The sequence below is a fragment of the Ictalurus punctatus genome, chromosome 6 (assembly GCF_001660625.3).
Source record: "Ictalurus punctatus breed USDA103 chromosome 6, Coco_2.0, whole genome shotgun sequence".
In the NCBI taxonomy this organism is placed as follows: domain Eukaryota; kingdom Metazoa; phylum Chordata; class Actinopteri; order Siluriformes; family Ictaluridae; genus Ictalurus; species Ictalurus punctatus.
Genome location: NC_030421.2, coordinates 11,008,704 through 11,029,406, shown reverse-complemented (window position 1 = coordinate 11,029,406; position 20,703 = coordinate 11,008,704). Strand labels below are relative to the sequence as shown.

The 20,703-nt window shown below is 38.0% G+C and overlaps 1 protein-coding gene across 1 annotated transcript; it reads left to right on the top strand.

Annotated features, from left to right (window-relative positions):
- Positions 1-1,453: 1,453 nt before the first annotated feature.
- On the top strand, positions 1,454-17,539 carry cavin2a (caveolae associated protein 2a). Its single transcript, XM_017469573.3, has 2 exons — positions 1,454-2,175; positions 16,060-17,539. The coding sequence occupies exons 1-2, from the start codon at positions 1,654-1,656 to the stop codon at positions 16,999-17,001; spliced, it is 1,464 nt and encodes a 487-aa protein (XP_017325062.1). The 5' UTR covers positions 1,454-1,653; the 3' UTR covers positions 17,002-17,539.
- Positions 17,540-20,703: the final 3,164 nt, after the last annotated feature.

Below are 20,703 nucleotides of genomic sequence, written 5' to 3'. Positions count from 1 at the left end.
GTTATTATGGGGTATTGTTTGTAGAATATTGAGGAAAATAATGAATTTAATCCATTTTGGAATAAGGCTGTAACATAACAAAATGTGGGAAAAGTGAAGCGCTGTGAATACTTTCCGGATGCACTGTAAATATATATATAAACTTCATGCAGTGGTTACTTTTGGCCAGCAGAGAGCAGACTGTCTTGGTGTTCAATGGGCCAGCAGTAAATGTCTGTATGAACTTCTAAAGAAAAAAGAAAAAAGAAAACGTATTTTAGTAAAGGTGTAATGATATGGAAAGATCAGAAACATTCTGTACGATAATCATGGCAATTAAAAATCGCTTTGCTTTATCTAAAAGAAGGGAGTGGCATTGATGTGTGTGTGTGTGTGTGTGTGTGTGTGTGTGTGTGTGTGTGTGTGTGTGTGTGTGTGTGTGTGTTCATAGGGGATGTGTGTGTGTGTGTGTGTGTGTGTGTGTGTGTGTGTGTGTGTGTGTGTGTGTGTGTGTGTGTGTGTGTGTGGAGAGAGAGAGAGAGGAAAGGCCAATAGGCAACGAATCTCTCTTCCTTCTTTCCACAATATGAGCACAGGATGAGAGAATTCACATCGCATACCCAGAGAAAGGAAATTTTATCCTTCTTTGTGTACTCAGGTGCCTGTGAGGGATTTGTTCAAAAATTTGAGACTGCCTTATGATAAGTTTTGGGGGGATGGGAATGACTAAAAACAAACTGTTCCAGCCAGGTACATAAAAGTTTATTGTGCAATGAAGTCATAAAATGCTGATATCCACTCCAGTGGCATGAATGTAACCTCTTACCTCAATACGTAGCAATGTTAATTATGTTAGACAAGAATTCTTCACATTCTCTTAAGAATGCAATGACCCTTTTGACAATGTTAGCACTCGGTTTTGATTTAATCTTGTGTTAACTTTCTTGGTGCCATTGCTGAAAGCAGGGTTGAATTTGTTCATAGGGGATGGATGTGTGTGTGTGTGTGTGTGTGTGTGTGTGTGTGTGTGTGTGTGTGTGTGTGTGTGTGTGTGTGTGTGTGTGTGTGTGTGTGTGTGTGTGTGTGTGTGCGTGCGTAAGAGACAGCAGATGGGAATATAAGAATGTGTGTGATTAGAGATCATCCTGGCATGGTTCCGGGGCAAAGATGAACTCAATGTGCAAATATTATTTTTTTAATTGTTAATGTACTGTAGTTTGAGAGATGAAATAGAACTTTAGAGGTGAAAGCAAAAAACACACATAGAACATCTGCTACCAAAAACAGCGTCACAACCACACTATATTACAGCCATTCCCTATCTGTCCCTCACACACACACACACACACACACACACACACACACACACACACACACTCACTCCAGCTTATTTTACACCACTGGGTTGGACTAGATACTAGGCAACCTGGCTCCTCCTCTGGGTGTGTGGGGAGTTTTTAAGTGTTGTGTCGGGAATGTTGTTGTGTTCAGGAGACGTGGGAGGCAGCAAAGCACGTCCATGTGACAGACAAACTGAAATAGAAGCAGCCAGGCTTCCTCCAAGTAGAGTTCACAGGTGAAGCTAAATCAGTAGCAGGAGCCGTCACACCTGCATCTGAACCTTCAGGTCAGAAATCTTAAAATAGGAGCCAGACTTTCACCAGATCCTCCAAAATGGGCGAAGATGGTGCTCGAGCCGATCAAAACTCATCCACCCTGCCTGCTCCAACCATCTCTGATTCCTCCGCTGCTCCACCGGTGGATGCCCAGGATATCTTCATCCGCAGTTCAACTCCTACCTCCCCGACTCACACACTCACTCGCCTGAGTACCAAATCTCCAACCAGCCCAACAGGCACCGGAAACCAGGTGAGCGCTATCACGGTGGTGGCGCTGCTTGACCAGCTGGTGGTGATGATCGAGGCTGTGCAGGAGAACCAGCAGCGCATGGAGAAACGCCAGGCTGACCTGGAGGGCACTGTGCGGGCCGTGCAGGCTGACTTGACTCGCCTCAGCAAGAGCCATACAGCTACCTCTGGAGGTGTCAACAAGCTGCTCGAGCGCTCGCGCAAGACCAGCATCTATGTCAAAGAAGTGCGCGAGCGTCTTGATCGCCAGAGTGGCCAGGTGAAGCGCCTGGAGGCCAACCATGCACACCTGCTCAAGAGGAATCACTTCAAGGTGCTCATTTTCCAGGTGAGTTCTGGTTCCTATTCATGGATAAATAATTCAGTTGGCTCTAGTTGAAATAAGTGTGAAATGTAGTCTAAAATACCCAATATATATTTCATTCTTATCTTGTGTATTAACCATATAGACAATATTTATGGAAAGAAGCACCAAAAAGACCTTCTCATGATTGGGGATCTTCCTCATAGCAAATGTGTACAAGTGCACAAGTGGGAGTGTAAAGACACGTGAACGACATGGAGGCCATGTGAGAGAGACTAAAAACTAATTACTAGCTACAAAGACCAGTCTAAATGCATCATTTTATTTAAACAGAGCAAAAGGGTTGAATGTATGACTGATGCAGCAGCAAATAACCCATTAATAAGGTAACAGCAAAAGAAGAATACATTTATATTAATAAATTCATATTACATTGCATTATAAAGCATACATAGTGTTGAGTGGTGTGTAATATTGTGAGCAGCCAAAAATTGGAAAGCTTGGTAAGATACAACCTAAATAAATAAATAAATAAATAAATAAAATTTTAACTAAGTGGTAAAGGTTGGTCCATGATGGCCATGTATGAGAACAGCAGCAGGTGGTGAGGAGGTTTGTGTGTGTGTGTGTGTGGGGGGGGGGTCTGTCTCTGTCTCAGTCAGAGAGAGTCAGAAAGTGCGTGCCTGTGTGTGAATATTTAGGGATTTATGTATTTCTATAAAGCTGCTTTGGGACAATGTCCATTGTTAACAGTGCTATACAAATCAAACTGAATTTAATTGAATTGTGTGAAACCCAGAGACAGTGGATTATAGAGAATCCATAAGTATTAGCCTCTCCACAGTTCTCATGTTCATCATCTTCACCTTTGGCAACATGAATTAATAGCCACGGCGTGTTTTTACGTTACACTTTCTCTAACTGAAAATGACTAACTGAACTCACGGATATAAGGTGTGCTCCCTCAACCAGTTTAGCAGCCTAGTGGGTGTGTTTGGTTAGGGCTAATCCTCGTAATCCAAAGGAGAGGTGAATTGTATGTTTAATGCACTGCTGTATTATGTAAGTTTAAAAAAATGAGTGTTTTTTTTTTATTATTTTTTTTTACTTTTTTTTTAAAGGGTGGATTGTGTTAACCTCCACTGCTAATAACAAGCTTTGCTTTGCTTTTTCAGCCCATCCAATTGCCTTGAGGTTAGCTACTATGTAGTTGATAAACCTGCTAGCATAATGTCTCTTTTTCTTGTGGGGGCAGGTAGGAGGTTTGAGTAGTAGGAAAAAAATCCAGAAGCATGCAATTAGCTGTCAATATGCACATCACTGATACATGTATGTTGTTTTGTGTGAAATTTAATAGCATTTTTTTGGTGGCTTAAGGATTTGTATTCAAGCACCTATTTAACCTTGATATTACCAAAGAATGCGTGAAATCACCATTTCTTGAATCATTAACTAAGCTTGTTCATGATGTCTACTGTCTGAGCACAGGTTGTTTAGTGAGCTACTTTCTGAAAATACTGTTGTTCTTGTTCTGCCAGTACAGTTTTCTTCATTATTGTGTACCACATTGGCTCAAAGGTTTTCCCTGGCATTTAATATCTCTTTTCTACATTGAACTTATTCTGTAAATTCCAACTAAACCTCTGTTTGAGAGTGTTTAAAAATGGCAATCATGCTAAATGCTATAATTCTAGTAGGAAGGCGGGAAGCAGAGGGTGGGGTTGATCATGGTTTATCACCTCTGGCATTTATGAATTCCTGCACAGCTCTCTATGAGGGCAGGTGGTGTTTTCAGAGCCTCTATAATAAACTGCATCCACCAAACGCCATGTTAGAGCTTGTATGGGCGTGCAGGGGCAGGAGCTGTACCGCTGCAGGCTGGAGTGTTTGCATAGTTCATTTCCTGGTTAATACGGGGGACGGGGTGGGGGGGTTAGAAAATATTACTTTTCTACTGCAGTTTGAAAAAAGTGTCATATAACCACAGAGACAAACATCTTTATGATTGCAGTTTAAATTACTTGCAGTTTATGGTCGATTCATGTGCATAGACTTACTCTGATTTGAGTCTTGCTTGCAGGTAACTGTCTGATAATGTGGGTAGCACTCCAAATGAACATGGCTAGTATGTAAGTGTGCTCACAACTGAGAAATCAACTTTATAGCTTTACTATAAATGTCTGTGCAGCTCAGAAAGACATTTATAAAAGTAAATTCAGATGATTAACTTAGTTTGGGGTGTTTTTTTTTTATTATTATTATTTCTCAAAAACTCCTAATTCAGCTTATAAGTTAAGTACCAATGTTGTGCTGGAGGGCTTGCAATCACCAAACTGTGCTGCACTCTGCCTCTGCAGGACTGGAGTTGATCACCACTGCTGTAAATTAAAGGTTTTATTTAACATTATATGTTTGGTCACAGTAAGAGTCTAACCAGAAAAATTAGCAGTGCTGATAATGTTATCTAGAGAGTTGTATCTAACAAGCGTTGCATAATAAAAACAAAAAATTTCATCCATTCAGTATTTTAATTCCTTATTAATGAATTAGTTAATTACAAAACTCACTATAATGCTGTAAAACTCTGGTTGCAGTTGGCGGTCAGGTAGTTGCTGTGTGTGTGTGTGTGTGTGTGTGTGTGTGTGTGTGTGTGTGTGTGTGTGTGTGTGTGTGTGTGAGGCTGAAGCTGTTATCAGTGGGGTGTGTCTTGAGCTACCGTATGTGTTTTTTCTACTCATGGCAAAATGGTGGCTTGCACACACTTCTGTTCTTACCAATAAGGTGTGTGTATTATTAGGTGTGTTCATGTCACTCCAGGTGAGAGGCTAGAAAAGGAAATGGACAAATTATGCGCAACAACTTAGTGGATTATCATAGGTTAATGTGTTACAATTATACTTTTATATTATAAAATATTTTATTAGATTATGTCCAAACCCCTACAACTGTCGTTATAGCAACTGCCAGCAGTCTGTAGTGTAGAAGAGCTGATATTTAAAACTGAAAGGCATTGTTCCTTGAAAATAAGCTGGTTTGAGATGTATTTTGCACATATTTGTGTTTTTCATTCAGCGTCCAATGTGTGCCTCAAAGAAATAAACACTGTTATGCAATTTTTTTTTTCCTTTCTTTGTGGCTAATCTAAGTATAGGTCTGAATAGAACACCCATACACACACACACACACACACACACACACACACACACACACACACACACACACACACACACACACACACACACACACTCTCTCTCTCTCTCGCCATCATGGTTTGGAGCACATTTTGCATGTTTTTGAGGTAGAAGGTGAGTTTAAAAGAAAATGTGTGTAAATTACTACTTATATGATGGACTGTAAATGACTTCCATCCATTATCATGGCAAGTTTGCATCATTGAAAGAAAAGCAAAGGGCTTTCCATTGATTTCCACATTCTGTCATGAAATTCTTGTTGTTAGCATAAAACTAATAAAACGGTCTCTGGTGAAGACATGTTATGACAGTAAGATCCACTGACCTTTCATTAAATCCTTATACATTTACATTTAATGATGTTTTATTTATTACAGTGTGTAAATAGGGGAGGGGGGAATAAATTAAGGTTAATGTATTTTTGCATGCACTGAGTACTACAGTAAAGTGGGCTATAGTGTTATTTTTTGGAGTAAAATACCAATAAAGTAACATTAAAATATGCACAATAGTCCAAAAATGCAGATGATCCCTAATCTGATTAATTGATTCTTTAATATTTTAATGTCAAGACTTGAGCTAGACGTTGAGCTGATGTTTGTACAACTTCATCCATGCACAATTTAACAAAATCTGACCACTTTGTTTGATTTGTGTGAATTTTTTATGATCATGTTCTTTTTCAATCATTTTCAAAGTTTGACTACAAATATTTGGTCCATATTACTATTTAAAAAAAAACTGCTAATCATTTATTTACAAGATAAAACGACCCAGTCTCATAGACAAAACAACCCTTATTTTGTAAATACAGATGTTTTTATTTGAACAGTTACATCACATGCTTTTCATCAATAACCGTTGTTATTTCAAACTGTAGATCAGGTTGTTATGGTATGTTCGTTGGGTGTGTGTTGTCTGTACTGATAGTTTGTTGCTATTTGTAATTTGGCTTCTTGGCAATTAAGTCACAACGAAGGACGTAAATTGTGGGAATGTTGATGACTCCTCTGGGTCGCTACAAAAGGAAGTTCTCTGATAGCTTCTGTTTATGAGAACATCCTATCATGTCTGTTAGTGCAACAGGACAGACTCTATCAACTCACATTCAGGCAAAGCTAATTTGTACAAAAACATACCAGCTGACCACAAAATGTACTCAAGTACATGTATATTCTCGGTGAGAATTTGTGAGGGATGTTCTATTCTAGAAGAAAAGGCTTTCATTTTAAGTTTATTTTGGTTGAATCCCCAATTTGTTTACCTTCTCTGAAATTCCTCTGAAATTCCTGAGAACTTCAACAGAGCATTACAACTTCGCACCGTAGTTTACTTCAAATAACATGACACGATGATATCTTGAAATGAACGCATAAATAACACAAAATATGTTTTGTTCACCTCATCAGACTCTTTAGGAATATTGAAAATATATTGTTTTCACATTTTGGTCGATCATAATTACAGTGTGGAAGAGGTTTTACATACGTGTGTTCATTCCTGTGCTCTCAACAATTTGTTTGTGCTTGGATACTTCTTATCTCACTCTCAGAGCTCCAAGGCAAAGCTGGGTTTCACCCCCTGAGAGAGAGAGAGAGAGAGAGAGAGAGAGAGAGAGAGAGAGAGAGAGAGAGAGAGAGAGAGAGAGAGAGAGAGAGAGAGAGAGAGAGAGAGAGAGAGAGAGGTTACTATAAATTACTCCAGTGGAAAAAGAAAGTGAACTCAGTAAAAAAAATCCAAATTCATAGGAATTGTGAAATAAAGAAACATGGCCTGCTATAAAGCACTAGGTGAAGGTTGGGGAGCATGTGCAGGGCACTAAGGGAAGAGATAGATCACAGAAGAGCATGCCAGATAGCTGAGGGGATGGAGAGGTGGCAGAAATGATAGAAAAGCAAAGTGGTATAAAAAATAAATTAATTAAAAGAGTGTGTCCCTGCTCAGACCTGATCTCACTTAACCGATTTAGATTCGTCAGCTCCACTCCTTATCTCACTCTTATCTCATGCCTTTCAGCAGTTACGTAGAAAGATATCAAGTAAGAATACAACAAAGCAAACATGAAAGCACATTGAGTGTTTATTCACAAATCGATTATTAATCTGGAGGTCTATAACATGAGTGCTAGTCACGCATTTGCTAAAAGGCTGAAAACAAGCCCCATTTTGGTGATTTGGAGTTAAATTGGAGTTAAATTTACTGACACACTGAGATTGAGATATTTTTGGATATTGCAAGCAAGCTCTGGTTGAACCCATGATCTTAATGTAACATCACAGACATCAGACATCACAATCATATTTTTTGAAAAGAAAACTTCTTTAATAATTTGTTGTGATTACATCATCAGTATTTGGTTATTTGTTTGGCTATTAGATTATTAGAAGTTTAAGTTAATGTAAAAGTCCAGAGAGTTGCTATGTTTTCAATACAAACTCTTCTCTACAATCAACACAACAGCATTTATCCAACGTGCTTTACAGCAGTGTTAATTTATTTGCAATAATTTGCTCAGAACACCAAAGAAAATAGGTGAGAAAGTGAGCAGCAACCACACACACACACACACACACACACACACACACACACACACACGCACACACACACAAAGGTTATTTGAGGTAGTGTAATTAGAATGACTCATTGTGTACTTAATATAGCCAAGCCTTTAAGCAAAGTTGCCAGAGAGAAGCTGGAGGCTTTCTGTCCTGCTCTGGAGATCTGGAGATGGTGACTCAGCAGCCACCAATGGATTTGTAAATGAACAACTCTTTCGTCGATCATGAAAAGACACCATAAACCAAGTGCTTACAGTGTACTAATGTCAAAACTAGGAAAACACACTTCTGTGTGTTCTGTGAAAACCATCTCAGTGGTTAACAACGATACTAAGCTGTCACAGTGGTGTCCTTTTGTACCTTTAGCATGTAACTTTCACCTGGAAAAGTGGTTGTATTGTGCCATTGAAAAACTCATTCATACGGCATAAGACCTTAAAGACCACTATTGTACCATTCCAGTGATGTAGTTTAGTACCTTTTCTTTGAGAGTGAATGATACAAGGAACAGCACGAGTGCAGATAGCAATGAGTAGTAAAACACTGAGACATTACAGACATCCATCCATCCATCCATGCATCCATTTTCCATACCGCTTATCCAACACAGGGTCATGGGGAGCCTGGAGCCTATCCCAGGGGACATGAGGCACAAGGCAGGAGAAACCAAGAACAAGGTGCCAACCAATCACAGGACACACACACACACACACACACACACACACACACACACACACACACACCCATTCACACACTATGGACAATTTGGAAATGCTAATCAGCCTGCAGCACATGTCTTTGGACTGGAGGAGGAAACTGGAGCACCTGGAGGAAACCCTCGAAGCACTGGGAGGTGCGAGACAAACGTGATAAACACTAAGCCACTGTGCCCCCCATATTAGAGACATACTGTAGCTCTTAAAAATGAAAAATTGAATGCAACTGCTTTACATTGAAAATAAACAGTGTCTGAATGAACATGAACAAATATTAATTAAAAAGAAGATATAATAACTGTGATGTAAGGAGTAATCAATAAACACCCAGAAATTATTTTTTTTTCTATTGCAGCACAGCCTCATGTTTTTTTTAATCACATTCCACAGCAATTTGCTAACAATTGCAATATTTTAATTTCTTTTAATTTAATTTCATTCATTTATAGTTACACTTAATGTTGTAGAAAATTCATCAGACAAGTTATTTATTGTTAACACTTCCATCATAGCAGCTAGAAACAGTCATTTTCTCACCAACCTCACTTTCTTTGTTCAGTCTTTATTGAAGGTAATAACAAACTAAAACAACACAGCTTATCATGTTATGCATAAATCACAAAGTGCAAAGTCCTCTGTTCTGAAACAAAACTGGTTTACCTCTAACTTTTATGAAGTGCTGACACTGGAGACTCCTTCATTACTTTAACATATCAATGATTATACATATTCTTTGTGATGGATACCATATACCATAAAAGCCCCTGAGTTATTAGATGCTACAGAAACAATAATATATTCAACAATTAATAGAAAACCATTAATTGTTATTTGCTATAGAGCATTAATCATTACCTTCTGACCGATCAGATTTCAGAATTCCATTGTAGACACTGCACTCACATGCAGTACAAATTATTTGAGGCTTTTATAGAAGGTGCTTTTGCACAGTGTCTCTCTCTTCCAACCAACTGGCTGTGTGTTCTCTTGTCTTGGAAAGATGCCACTGATTCTCTGAACATCTATCAAGAGCAGGCAACAGATGGTTGAACACATTTTTATGTGTTTTTTTGGTTTCTTTTTGGGTCCAAAACCTGAAATGTAGTCTGTGTAAGTAGAGCATCATGTGAAAGGCTCAGTTCATGTCATGGTGGCTGTCATTTCTTTCAACCAAAGGGAAGTCTACATCCTTCCTTCCTCACATGTGGTGACACATCATACACCAACTGCATCCTTTTTTCTTTTTTTTTTCTTTTTTTTTTTTTTGCAAAAGCCCTGTCCTAAACCAAAATCTATGGCAATGTGTGTTGACTAAAGAGGAATTATATAATATGCAAGGTGCAATCCATTGGCTGTACATGTGTGTTGAAGTTGAGGTTGCTTGCAGGTTTAACAAATTATATTTCATGTCATTTTTCCATTAAAATAAACAAACACAATGGCTTGATCTTTCGGTTAGTCAAAGTACATGCAGATGAATCAGCATTGCTTTCCAAGTCAAATATTACCAAGGAGAGGCTTTTAATGTGCTGGTTTTTATTTTCAGAATGAGTGCATGTGCAGTGCAAAGAAAAATACAACAAAGGTTTCTCATCACTGGGTTTTGATGCATTATATAGTGTACTATAATAATATAATATAAGAATGTAATAATAGCCATTTTTCTACACAGGGGAAAAAAGACAATTGAACATAATACTAAATATAATAACGGAGGTGCATATAATGATTGTGGTTCTTTGTTGGATCCTCTAATATACATAAACAAATAATAATTAAAGTGGACAGTAGGTACTGTTACATAATTAGTTATTTTACGTTGACAATGATAGCATGACAATGTGCTAAAGTTCGGCGACAAAGCAACCGGAAAATGTTCTTTTGCACTTAAGTGTATAAACAATATTAGAAAATTTTATATTTCTGTAAAAATATACTATACATTTGTACATAAATCTGAGACTAACTGCATGTTGGTTTAAGGCTAAATTAAACATAATTTAACATTATCCCATATTTACACACATAAAAACTGTCAGAGGTCGACATTCTTTCGAATTCTTCTTTTCTTGCATTGACAAATTCTGAATGAATGCGAAGTCTGCTTCATAAGCTCATCCATATTTCAGTAGGATCTTGAGTTTTGTCACTGCTTTTTTTTAAAATTGCAGTCACTGCACAAACCTCTCCCTTCATCTGGTTCTTCCTGTGGAACCACCTTTAATGACTTTTTCCTATATTGTTCTTTTACATTTGCCTTTCCTCTGCTTCGTTCCTGTATTTTTTTTCTTTCACTAGCATTGTCTTGTCTCACACACACACACACACACACACACACACACACACACACACACACACACACACACACACACACACACTTCTATATCTTTCATCCACCCTTGATGTTTCCACTCTAATAAGTCTGAGGCCTCTGCTGGGGTACATTAAGCATCTGGGCTCTGATTACATGTTGAAGCAGGGGTACGAGCGTATGACACAATGTTTTCAAAGACATACGTTCTTTGTCTTGCTCTCACCAACTGCCCCACCCCACCCCACCCCTGCCCAGAAATCTGCTTTCAAAAAAACTTGGATAATACGTTGTAAAAATGCTCAGAAATCAATTCTGAAACCCTTTAAAGTCTATGATGATGCCCACACCATGAAAGATTATGCCGTACATACTCCTTAAAAATAAAGTTATTTGGTGTAGAGACTTACTTGCATCTTGTATCTTGTCACAAAGATACATGGCTTAACGGGACAAAAATCAGGGTTGTAAATTTACTCATAGCTTCATAGTTTAGCACTAAAAGAGATGTCTGGGGAGTTTTTCCCTACAAAGTTTTTCTCAGCAAACAAACCATTTTTAGCAGTCAAACCCTTTTTGTTATTAGTAAAGATAACTAGTCATTCACCCACATTTTTGTCTTCAATCTATCTGTGCTGAAAATATGATATTTGCTCCACATATCTATTTGAAATGGAGCATTTTTAATGACTGTTAAAACTAGATGCACAAAACAGGTGCAGCTGTGAGGGTTATGATGTTATGATGTTATGTATACCAATTTGCACAGTGCTCCACAAATTCTGCCTGTATAGGAAGCTGCCACTTCAATAAGCCACCTCATTTATGTTTTGCTAAAAAAAAAAAAAAAAAAAAATTAAAGCACCTCAATTATTTTTTTGTGTTTTGCTAAGAAAAATCAAGCTTTCTGGCTCAAATGCAGAATGGTGAAATGGTGCATTTGGTGAAAATCTGATCCATCCAATCCAAGCCAAATCTGATCCATCTAATCCAAGCCATCTAGAAGGCGGTTCGGTTGGCATGGTGATGTTTTGTGTTTATCTTCAGCTTGAACTGTAGGATCATTTGTTGGTATAGATGCGAAGGATATAGGCAAAACAGATGCAAATTGCTGAATAAAACTTGCAGGCCCCTGTGGGGAGGTGAATACTATGAGGTGAAACTGTACACCGACTGTATTATATCAATATGGTGTTGAGAATCTTGTGTGACCCCCTTGTGCGGAAATAACTGCAACTAAATGTTTCCTGTAACTGTTGATCAGTGCTGCACATCAGCTTGGAGGAATTTTAGCCCATTCCTCAGTACAGAACAGCTTCAACTCTGGGATGTTGGTGGGTTTCCTCACATGAACTGCTTGCTTCAGGTCCTTCCACAACATTTCTCTTGAATTAAGTTCAGGACATTGATTTGGCCATTCCAAAACATTAACTTTATTCTCATTTAACCATTTTTTGTTAGAACAACTTGTGTGCTTAGGGTCATTGTCTTGCTGCATGACACACTTTCTCTTGAGATACAGTTCACGGACAGATGTCCTAATATTTTCCTTTAAAATTTGCTGGTATACTTCAGAATTCAATATCGTCCAGGCCCAGATGCAGCACAGCAGTCCAAAACCATGATACTACCACCATGTTTCACAGATGGGATAAGGTTCTTATGCTGGAATGTAGTGTTTTCCTTTCTCCAAACATAATGCTTCTCATTTAAAACAACAATTATATGGTCAGGTGTGCACGATTATGGTTGAAGTCTTTAGGAAGGTAGACAGGAACAGGGTTGGTGACCACTGCCTTAGAGGCATCTGACAAAATATAGTGTATGCATTTAATAGATACAAAAACAATATACATGATTAAATCTATGATTCCCAAAGTGAGGCCCTGGGACACCCATGTGTATGTGAAGCATAGACAGAGGAGTTCTGTATTTTTCAGTGATAGAACTCTCTGTACCCACTACTGTCAATGATTTTTTTTTTATTATTGGCTGGATTGACTGGTTACTTGAATCTAATTAGTTTATTGTATAATTGTAGAATTGTACAGTAGAATTAGTAGAATTGAGTTTAATATTAATATCAATAACTTGATAATTTATAGGACAAGCAGTCCTATAAATAATGTCAACTTGAACCTAATGGGTTCTGAGCTCTATGGCTTTATATTCTAATACCTGGATTATGTTCATAAAATAAATCGGTACTGATGGGGTTCTGTGGATTTTTTTTAAACAGCTAAAGTGGTCCCTCAATGGCCTTGATTTAAGTAACGGCATTCGATCAGGCTGGAAGTGTTTGTAAAAGAATGGAGTCTGGCTCAGTTGTGTGAAATGTACACCAGTTCAACACTGAAATAACTGATATACTGTATTTAAAGGCTTGGTGTGATTTTCTAGATGGTGTACTGCCTTTACAGCTCCTTCGAATGGGTGGTAAAGTCCCAATTGTGTGTCCTAGCATGCTCATATATCAGCTAGCTCATTGTACTCTCTTGCTCTCAGGTTGAGGCCTGACTTGAAACAGTGTTTCATTTGGAGCCAGACTTGCATTGTGTGAAATGTGACACTTAATGCTTGCCTCCTCCTCTCTTGTTTTCTTTCTCTCTCATTACAACATACCTCTTAGTTCCTCATTCACCTCGGTATGAGTGTGAACTTATGAACTGTGCAAAATGGGTAAGAAATGCTCTTCTTCAGCAGGTAGAAATTTTTATCCCCCCTGTGCTTTTTTATTTGAAAGTTAGTTGGAAAACACACCAAGCCTCAGCTCAGGCTTTGGTTTAATCTTGTTTATGAGTCAGATGAGTGCCTCTGTGTCTTAGTGCTTTAAAGCCAGCGGCAGTGGAGAAAAACTGGTTTACCCAGAATGCATGCTGGTTTGAACTGGAATTGAGCCTTTGGGGGATTCGTTGCACAAAAGTCTTTTGGAGCAACAGGAGAATTCGAAAAGCTCTCAAACATTAGTCTTCGTTGGAGCCCAAAAATCTGCAATTTGTAAAGCACGCACTGTCACAAATAGCCAAAAAAGAATGTGAACTGTTTATAGGATTTAAATAATCCACAACATGACAAAAATTCTTCAAAGTTCACAGTGGTGCCATAATAAACTCAAAGCTTGGAGTAGAAAGTGTGTAAAGTTCCTTCATGATGTCTCAATTCTTGTTTTTGGCCCTGAATCTGCATGATGGCAGAAAAACAAGAGAGAAAAAAATAAACAATAGGATCATTTCTATCTTCATTTAAATTTGAATAACAAAGTTGACGCCTGAATAAAAGCTGCAACAGTTCGTTATTTTAGATTCAAATAACACATCCTTTAGCATGGATTATTTGCACAGGTGCGCTTGTGCTGCTTTTTTAAATCATGCCTCATACATAATGAAATAAAATACACAGCAACCCTTCAATTAGGTCACATCTGGATAAAACACTTCTTTTTGTTCTATGGAGTAAAAGACGTTTGTAAATCATCTTGTGATCTGGAAAAGCTCAGATCACATTTCTACACTCTTAGAAAATGTTGAGCCCTTAAGGATTCTTTAGTTTTCCTTTGCGGGAATCCTTAAAGGTTCTTTTTAGACCCTCTCATTATCCAATGGAATTTTTGTAGCTCCATTAATTATCTAATGAACACTTTCTAGCAGTGCACCAAGTTACAAGATAGTCTAGCTACATTTTAAATGCGAGGCACGTTCTAAGCACCAATACCAAAAATTCAGAGTTTGTATCTCACACTTACCCAAGTAATACATATGCTCTGAGCAAAAAGGGGTTTTCAAGGATGCTTTATTGCAGTAGTCACCAACCCAGTTCTGTACCTTCCTGAAGAATTTAGTTCCTTTTTTAGTACCATAATCCTGCCCACCTGACAATCAAATAATCACCTTAAGAAATTCCTCATCAACTAAAACAGATGTGTTAGATTTCGGTTATAGATGAAACCTGCAGTAAGGTAGATCTCCAAGAACATGGTTGGTGACCACTGCTTTATTGCATAATGAAGGGTTCTTAACTTCCAAAAAGCGTTTCTTCTAACAAAATGTACAAAAAGTTTGGCGTTGTGCTGGAACACACCTAGGTGAGTCCTCAAAGGTCTGCACATGTATACACATGTTTGTGTGTGTGTGTGTGTGTGTGTGTGTGTGTGTGTGTGTGTGTGTGTGTGTGTGTGTGTGTGTGGTGAGGAGGTTGATTTAGTGAGCAGGTGGGATTAGTGCAATTTTGCTCCTCCCTACCCTCAGGATCAGCCCTACTCCTGTTTAAGAGAATATCTCTCATGGCATCACACACAATTTTTGTATTTCAACCTGAGGGTGAGAGATGCCACGTTATGTGTGTATGTATATAGAAAGAGTTAGAAAGAGAGCTGCAGGAGTCAGCGTCAGTGCTAGAGTCGGTACACAATGCCAATGCAAATAGATGCATTAAGCCAGAAAGAAACAGTCTGTACATCAAGCCTTGTGGCACATAACAAATTGGATGAGAAACTCAATACATAGATAGATAGCAAAAGATCTAGCCTGTACTGCTTGAAGCTTGCTCATTCTGCTCCTATGTTTCACTAATGTAAAGCTACTTTTAGGCTGTGCATTTAACCATGGCATTCACACAATAGTTATTTTTAAAGTGAAATACACCTTTCACAGAATCAAGTACAGACATGACTTAATGCTGCCTCTTTAGAACTTCTCTGTTTTTTTTTTGTTTTGTTTTTTGTTTTCTTTTTGGATCTACATTTGCTTCTTTCCAGGACAACACCCAAAAAGATATTATACAACCATAAGGCAAGTCATAACAATCCAAATTAATACACCTTATGAGTTTCAGAAGGAACGTGTGTACTCATAGTGTTGATTCAAGGTCAGCTTCCACCCTGCCAATACTGCTCAGGGTTGTTAAGGGCCAGAAAAATCTTATCCAGTAATACAGAAACTTTAAGAAGACACACGAGTAGACTGAAAGCAATTAAAACACAAAATACACTATGAAATGACCTGCAGTGGAACTCCAAGACATGTTCCTGAACTATTGTAAAAAATGTCTTCATGATGACCCCAAGTATGAACATCAACAACAGTTTAACGCATGTTTATTTATTGTCTCATCTATCTTTCCCTCTTTTTTTGCAGGAGGACAATGAGATCCCCACCACTTTGTTTACTAAGGAATCCACAGCAGATATTGCCTCAACCTCTGCTCAGGATGAGAGGGCTGCCTCTCCACGTGCTTCAGTGATCGATCCCAACCATTCCCATGAGGAAGGATTGCACACCATCAGCCTTTCCTCTGATGAAGAGGAGGGAGCAGTGAGCCCCCTACTGGAGGGAAGCACATTGCCCAGGGAGGTGCATGATGATGAGTTCCCAGGCATGGGAAGTGAGCGTCTGGAGTGGTCTCGCACTGACAAGTTTAAGCGATCTAGTCTGAAGAAGGTAGACAGCCTAAAGAAGGCCTTCTCACGCAGCAGCATTGAGAAGAAGATCAACAAGATCGTACCCCCAGAACGGCGTGAAAAGATCATGAAGAGCTTCTCTCCCAGCCATCCCAAAAGTCCAACCAGCAAGAGCTCGTCCTTCCGTGTCTCGCCCATGACCTTCAACGTCAAGAAGATGCGAGATGGAGAAGGTGAGGCCACTCAGGCTGGGGGTGAAAATGCTACAGTAGAGGTGCCACCCATGGGGGGATTGGATGGTCAGCTACCAATGGCAGAGGTTCATAATGAAGAGGAAAATTTTAATGGGAAGGTGCATAGTCCATCCACCACGGGTAGTGCAGATGGGGGAGCATCAGTTACAGAAGATGCAGAGCTTGATAATGTTCCCTCAGACAAGGTTGCAGAGAAAGAGGAAAAAGAGTTACAGGAGCCCAATGAAGCTAATAATGGAGCCAAAAATGAAGCTAATAATGAAGCCAATAATGGAGCTAATAATGGAGCTAATAATGAAGCTGATAATGGAGCTGATGCTCACGAGAATGGTGGTCATAATGTTGGAGATGAAGTGGAGGACAAGTCCATGTCTGCACCTGAATCTCCCCCGTCAGCTGCGGTAGCTATCCAGCAAGCTTCGTAGATTTACTAGCATTCCATCTGTTGCAGAGATCTTGGCACAGGAGCAAACCATCTGTTCAAAGTCAGTTGTGTTATGTAAGAATTTGTCTGATAGAAAACAGGGCACTTGTATAAAAAAAAAGACTTTTTTTTCTTCCTTGAACTGGGCTCTACATGGTAATGGGTGAAAACTATTAAATAAATTGAATTATGTCTTACCACACTTGATATGTTAAAATTGTTATAGGTCTATCTTCTTGTATATAGTTTTAAAACTCTATTGCATGCAATCCTATACTTCACCTGTTATTCTTCCCAATATACTGTAGTACAATAGATAATCAAATAAAGTGTGATTCCATAGATTAATTAAGCGATAAAGAAATTTTAAGAATATACTAAGAAATGCCCTTTTTCTGAAGAATGTGAGCTGAAATCAGTTACCTGTGCTGTATATTGTCTGAATTCCACAAACCTTGTTTACTGCTTTCAGAGCAAAATACATTTTCAGCATAAGTGATAACACTGAAAATTACTTTTAATAAAGTGTTTATCTGTGATTGTGGAGTAAGTAGCATATGTTTGTTTGAAACAATGGTTCTTCACTTGTTTAAATACAATATACTCACTGAAAAAAAAAGTGAATTGGGTTTAAAAGCATAAAGTTTACAACTGCTTAGTTCTGTTAATTAGCTGATATTGCCAGAAAAGAGAGTGAAAAAAAAATCACATTACATGGGAATTTATTTTAAATATTGCTATATTGTTCACTTGAATTCCTCTCATGAATTCCTCTCATGAAATAACAAGGCAGTAAATTTGAGTGCATTTCCAACATTAATACTTGTACACTTGCCAAGTTGCAATAATGACTTCTGTATTCATAAATATCTTTTATAAGCAGTACATAAACACATATCTACCTTTTAATAGCTACAAGTGGCGTAAAACTAAGGGGAGTAAGTGCACACATTAACAGCAATGTTGATTGTCCAAGGCTATCTTTTTAGATTTTATGGCAATGCAATAGTGTGATTATTTATTTTAAAATCACTAATGAGTCACCAATATTGCCTTTATATCTGATTAACAAACACCAGTCATTTGAATGCTATGACCTGGTTACTAATTCATTCATTTATCTTCAGTAATCACTTTATACTGCTCAGGGTCATGGTGGATGCCAATTCATCACAGGGCCCCTGTGCTTATATACACACACGCAAACATTCACATACTCATTCACACACTAGGGGCAATTTAGTGTACCACTTGCCAGAAAGTTTTTGGGAGGTTTGAAGAAACATGGAGAATACAGAGGAAACCCACCTGGTTACTCTAAAATCATCTTTCTAATAGAAATACTGTAGATTTTCAAAAAATGATTTTAAAAAAATGATTAAAAATGGTTAAAATGAATAAAAAATTATTAAAAACATGTCAAGCCTTTTTTTTTAAATAAAAAAGAAAAAAAGACATGTTCTTGGTTTGATATATGTTCAGAGATGAAGGATGCTAAGCTTAACAATGCTGGGGTGCTTCACGACAGGAGTTGGGAAGTACCATTCTGAACCGGTGAGGATTAAAAAAGCACATTCCTGATTCTGATGGATTGCTACCCTACAGTGTATTTTCCATGGCGCAAAGATGTGAGAAGTGGAGGTCTGTCTACCCAAAGGGATTGATGGCATATTTTCCACTGGGAGGCCGGGGTATGCAGGACCCTCATGCTCCACAGGTGTTCTGCCTCTAAGTTCTCTCAGCTGTTTGGCTTAGCAATGGTACGTTCCTATTCATCACTGTTCACATCAGTAACCTTGGTTTAAAGGTTCATGATATCATTGCAATACATCATATACAGTAGAACTGCATAATATATAATACATATATAATATTACTATAAAATTGTAAATCAGTAATATATTTAATTATTCAAAACAAAGGGCAAATATTCTAATACAATACATATAACTGCAAAATAGTAATCCCACCTAAGTATTTGTAGATATGGCACCATCACAATTTGTGCTCTTTCCAGATCCAGCTACACACACCTCATTTTTAACACCAAGCATATGTGAGACAGGCTTGGAGTTGGAGCCTCCTTTTCTCGCTCTGTAGTTATTGTTAGTGTGAAGTTAATTTATTTTTATTTTTTTTCACAAACTTTTGTGGTGAACATTAACAGGAAGAGTGTTTTAATAAGCTAACAAATGAATACATGCACTGTTTTTTGTAACATTCATAGCTAATCTGGATTGAATGGCACTGTTTGTTAATGTTTGTTACCTTGGATTGATCGAGGACAACTATAAAATGTGCCTTGTAGAAACAATCACCAGTTAAGGGTGTAATATTGGGCTATATTTTTGAAATGTGATTTTGAATCTAATGTACACCAAAGGTAGGGCAAAATTTAGTATATATATATATATATATATATATATATATATATATATATATATATATATATATATATATATATATATATATATATATATATATAGACACAAACACAGTATATGCTGAGATGGTGCATAAGCCTTTTAAAACTGCTGTAGGTGGAATTGAAAAATGTGCGAAAACCCTGTGTTTTTGTATTACATAACATGAATAATGAGACAGGAGAAAAATTATGTCTTGGTCATGCTGTCATAAGTCATCGTGTTAATTATTCACAATGGACATGCTCCACCTTGTGTAAAAAAATATATACATTATAAATATAAATTTACATTATATTTTTATAACACTAATTTCACTAAGTGACAGAAAGAATGTTGTGAAAGGAGACAATGCCTGGGGGTCCACTGACGTGTGGAATTTGCTCAGAATATATTTTCAGGGGCAGACTGGGACCAAAAAGTGGCCCTGGACTTTCTGGCCCAGACCAGACCACCACACCCGGCCCACAACACGCCATATCATAACACAGTGGCTCAGTGACGTTTAGACCAATTTTAACACCACTTACTAGCATAAAAAATATAACACAATACAGAAGAATAAATGCTATTTGAATGCATATTTATTTGAAGTAGAACTGAACAAATATCAATTCATATTTGTAAAATAGACAAAAAGAAACAGAAGAACAGTGTGACAAAGAATATAAAACAATCAAGACTATAGCATGTTAGCTAGTCAGGGGGTATCATCTGGGTGCAGTGTAGGAGAGCTGCACCACTCAGCAGTACTTTATACATACTGAAACTTTGTTTTTTTAACATGGAACCACATCTGAATGAAATAGTTTGTGTGTGAGAGAGAGATTTTGTGTGTGTGTGTGTGTGTGTGTGTGTGTGTGTGTGTGTGTGTGTGTGTGTGTGTGTGAATGTGTGTGTATGAGAAAGAGAGTTTGTGTGTATGAGAGAGAGAGAGAGAGAGAGAGAGAGAGAGAGAGAGAGTGAGTGTGTGTGTGTGTGTGTGTGTGTGTGTGTCTATGAGAAAGTGTATATTTGAAAGAGCATGTCTATGTGTATGAAAGAGTTTGTGTGTATGAGAGAGCGAGAGAGAGAGAGAGAGAGTGAACTGTAATGCTAGAATAATCTGTAATGCTAGAATAATCTGTAATGCTAGAGCTGTCAGCGCCTGCAGAACTGCAACTTGCCTTCACACCAGATGAAAAACCTGTTCATTTAAAACATTTCACAGCATCTGCCTCTAACAGCTTAAACTTTTTTGGCAGAGCTTTTGAGCCCCACCTTTCTTCCCTTCCCTTTTT

Coding starts and splice junctions, on each gene's coding strand:
- cavin2a (XM_017469573.3), top strand. CDS start 1,654: ATGGGCGAAGATGGTGCTCGAGCCGATCAAAACTCATCCACCCTGCCT. Junction 2,176..16,059: donor TCAAGGTGCTCATTTTCCAG/GTGAGTTCTGGT, acceptor CTTTTTTTGCAG/GAGGACAATGAGATCCCCAC.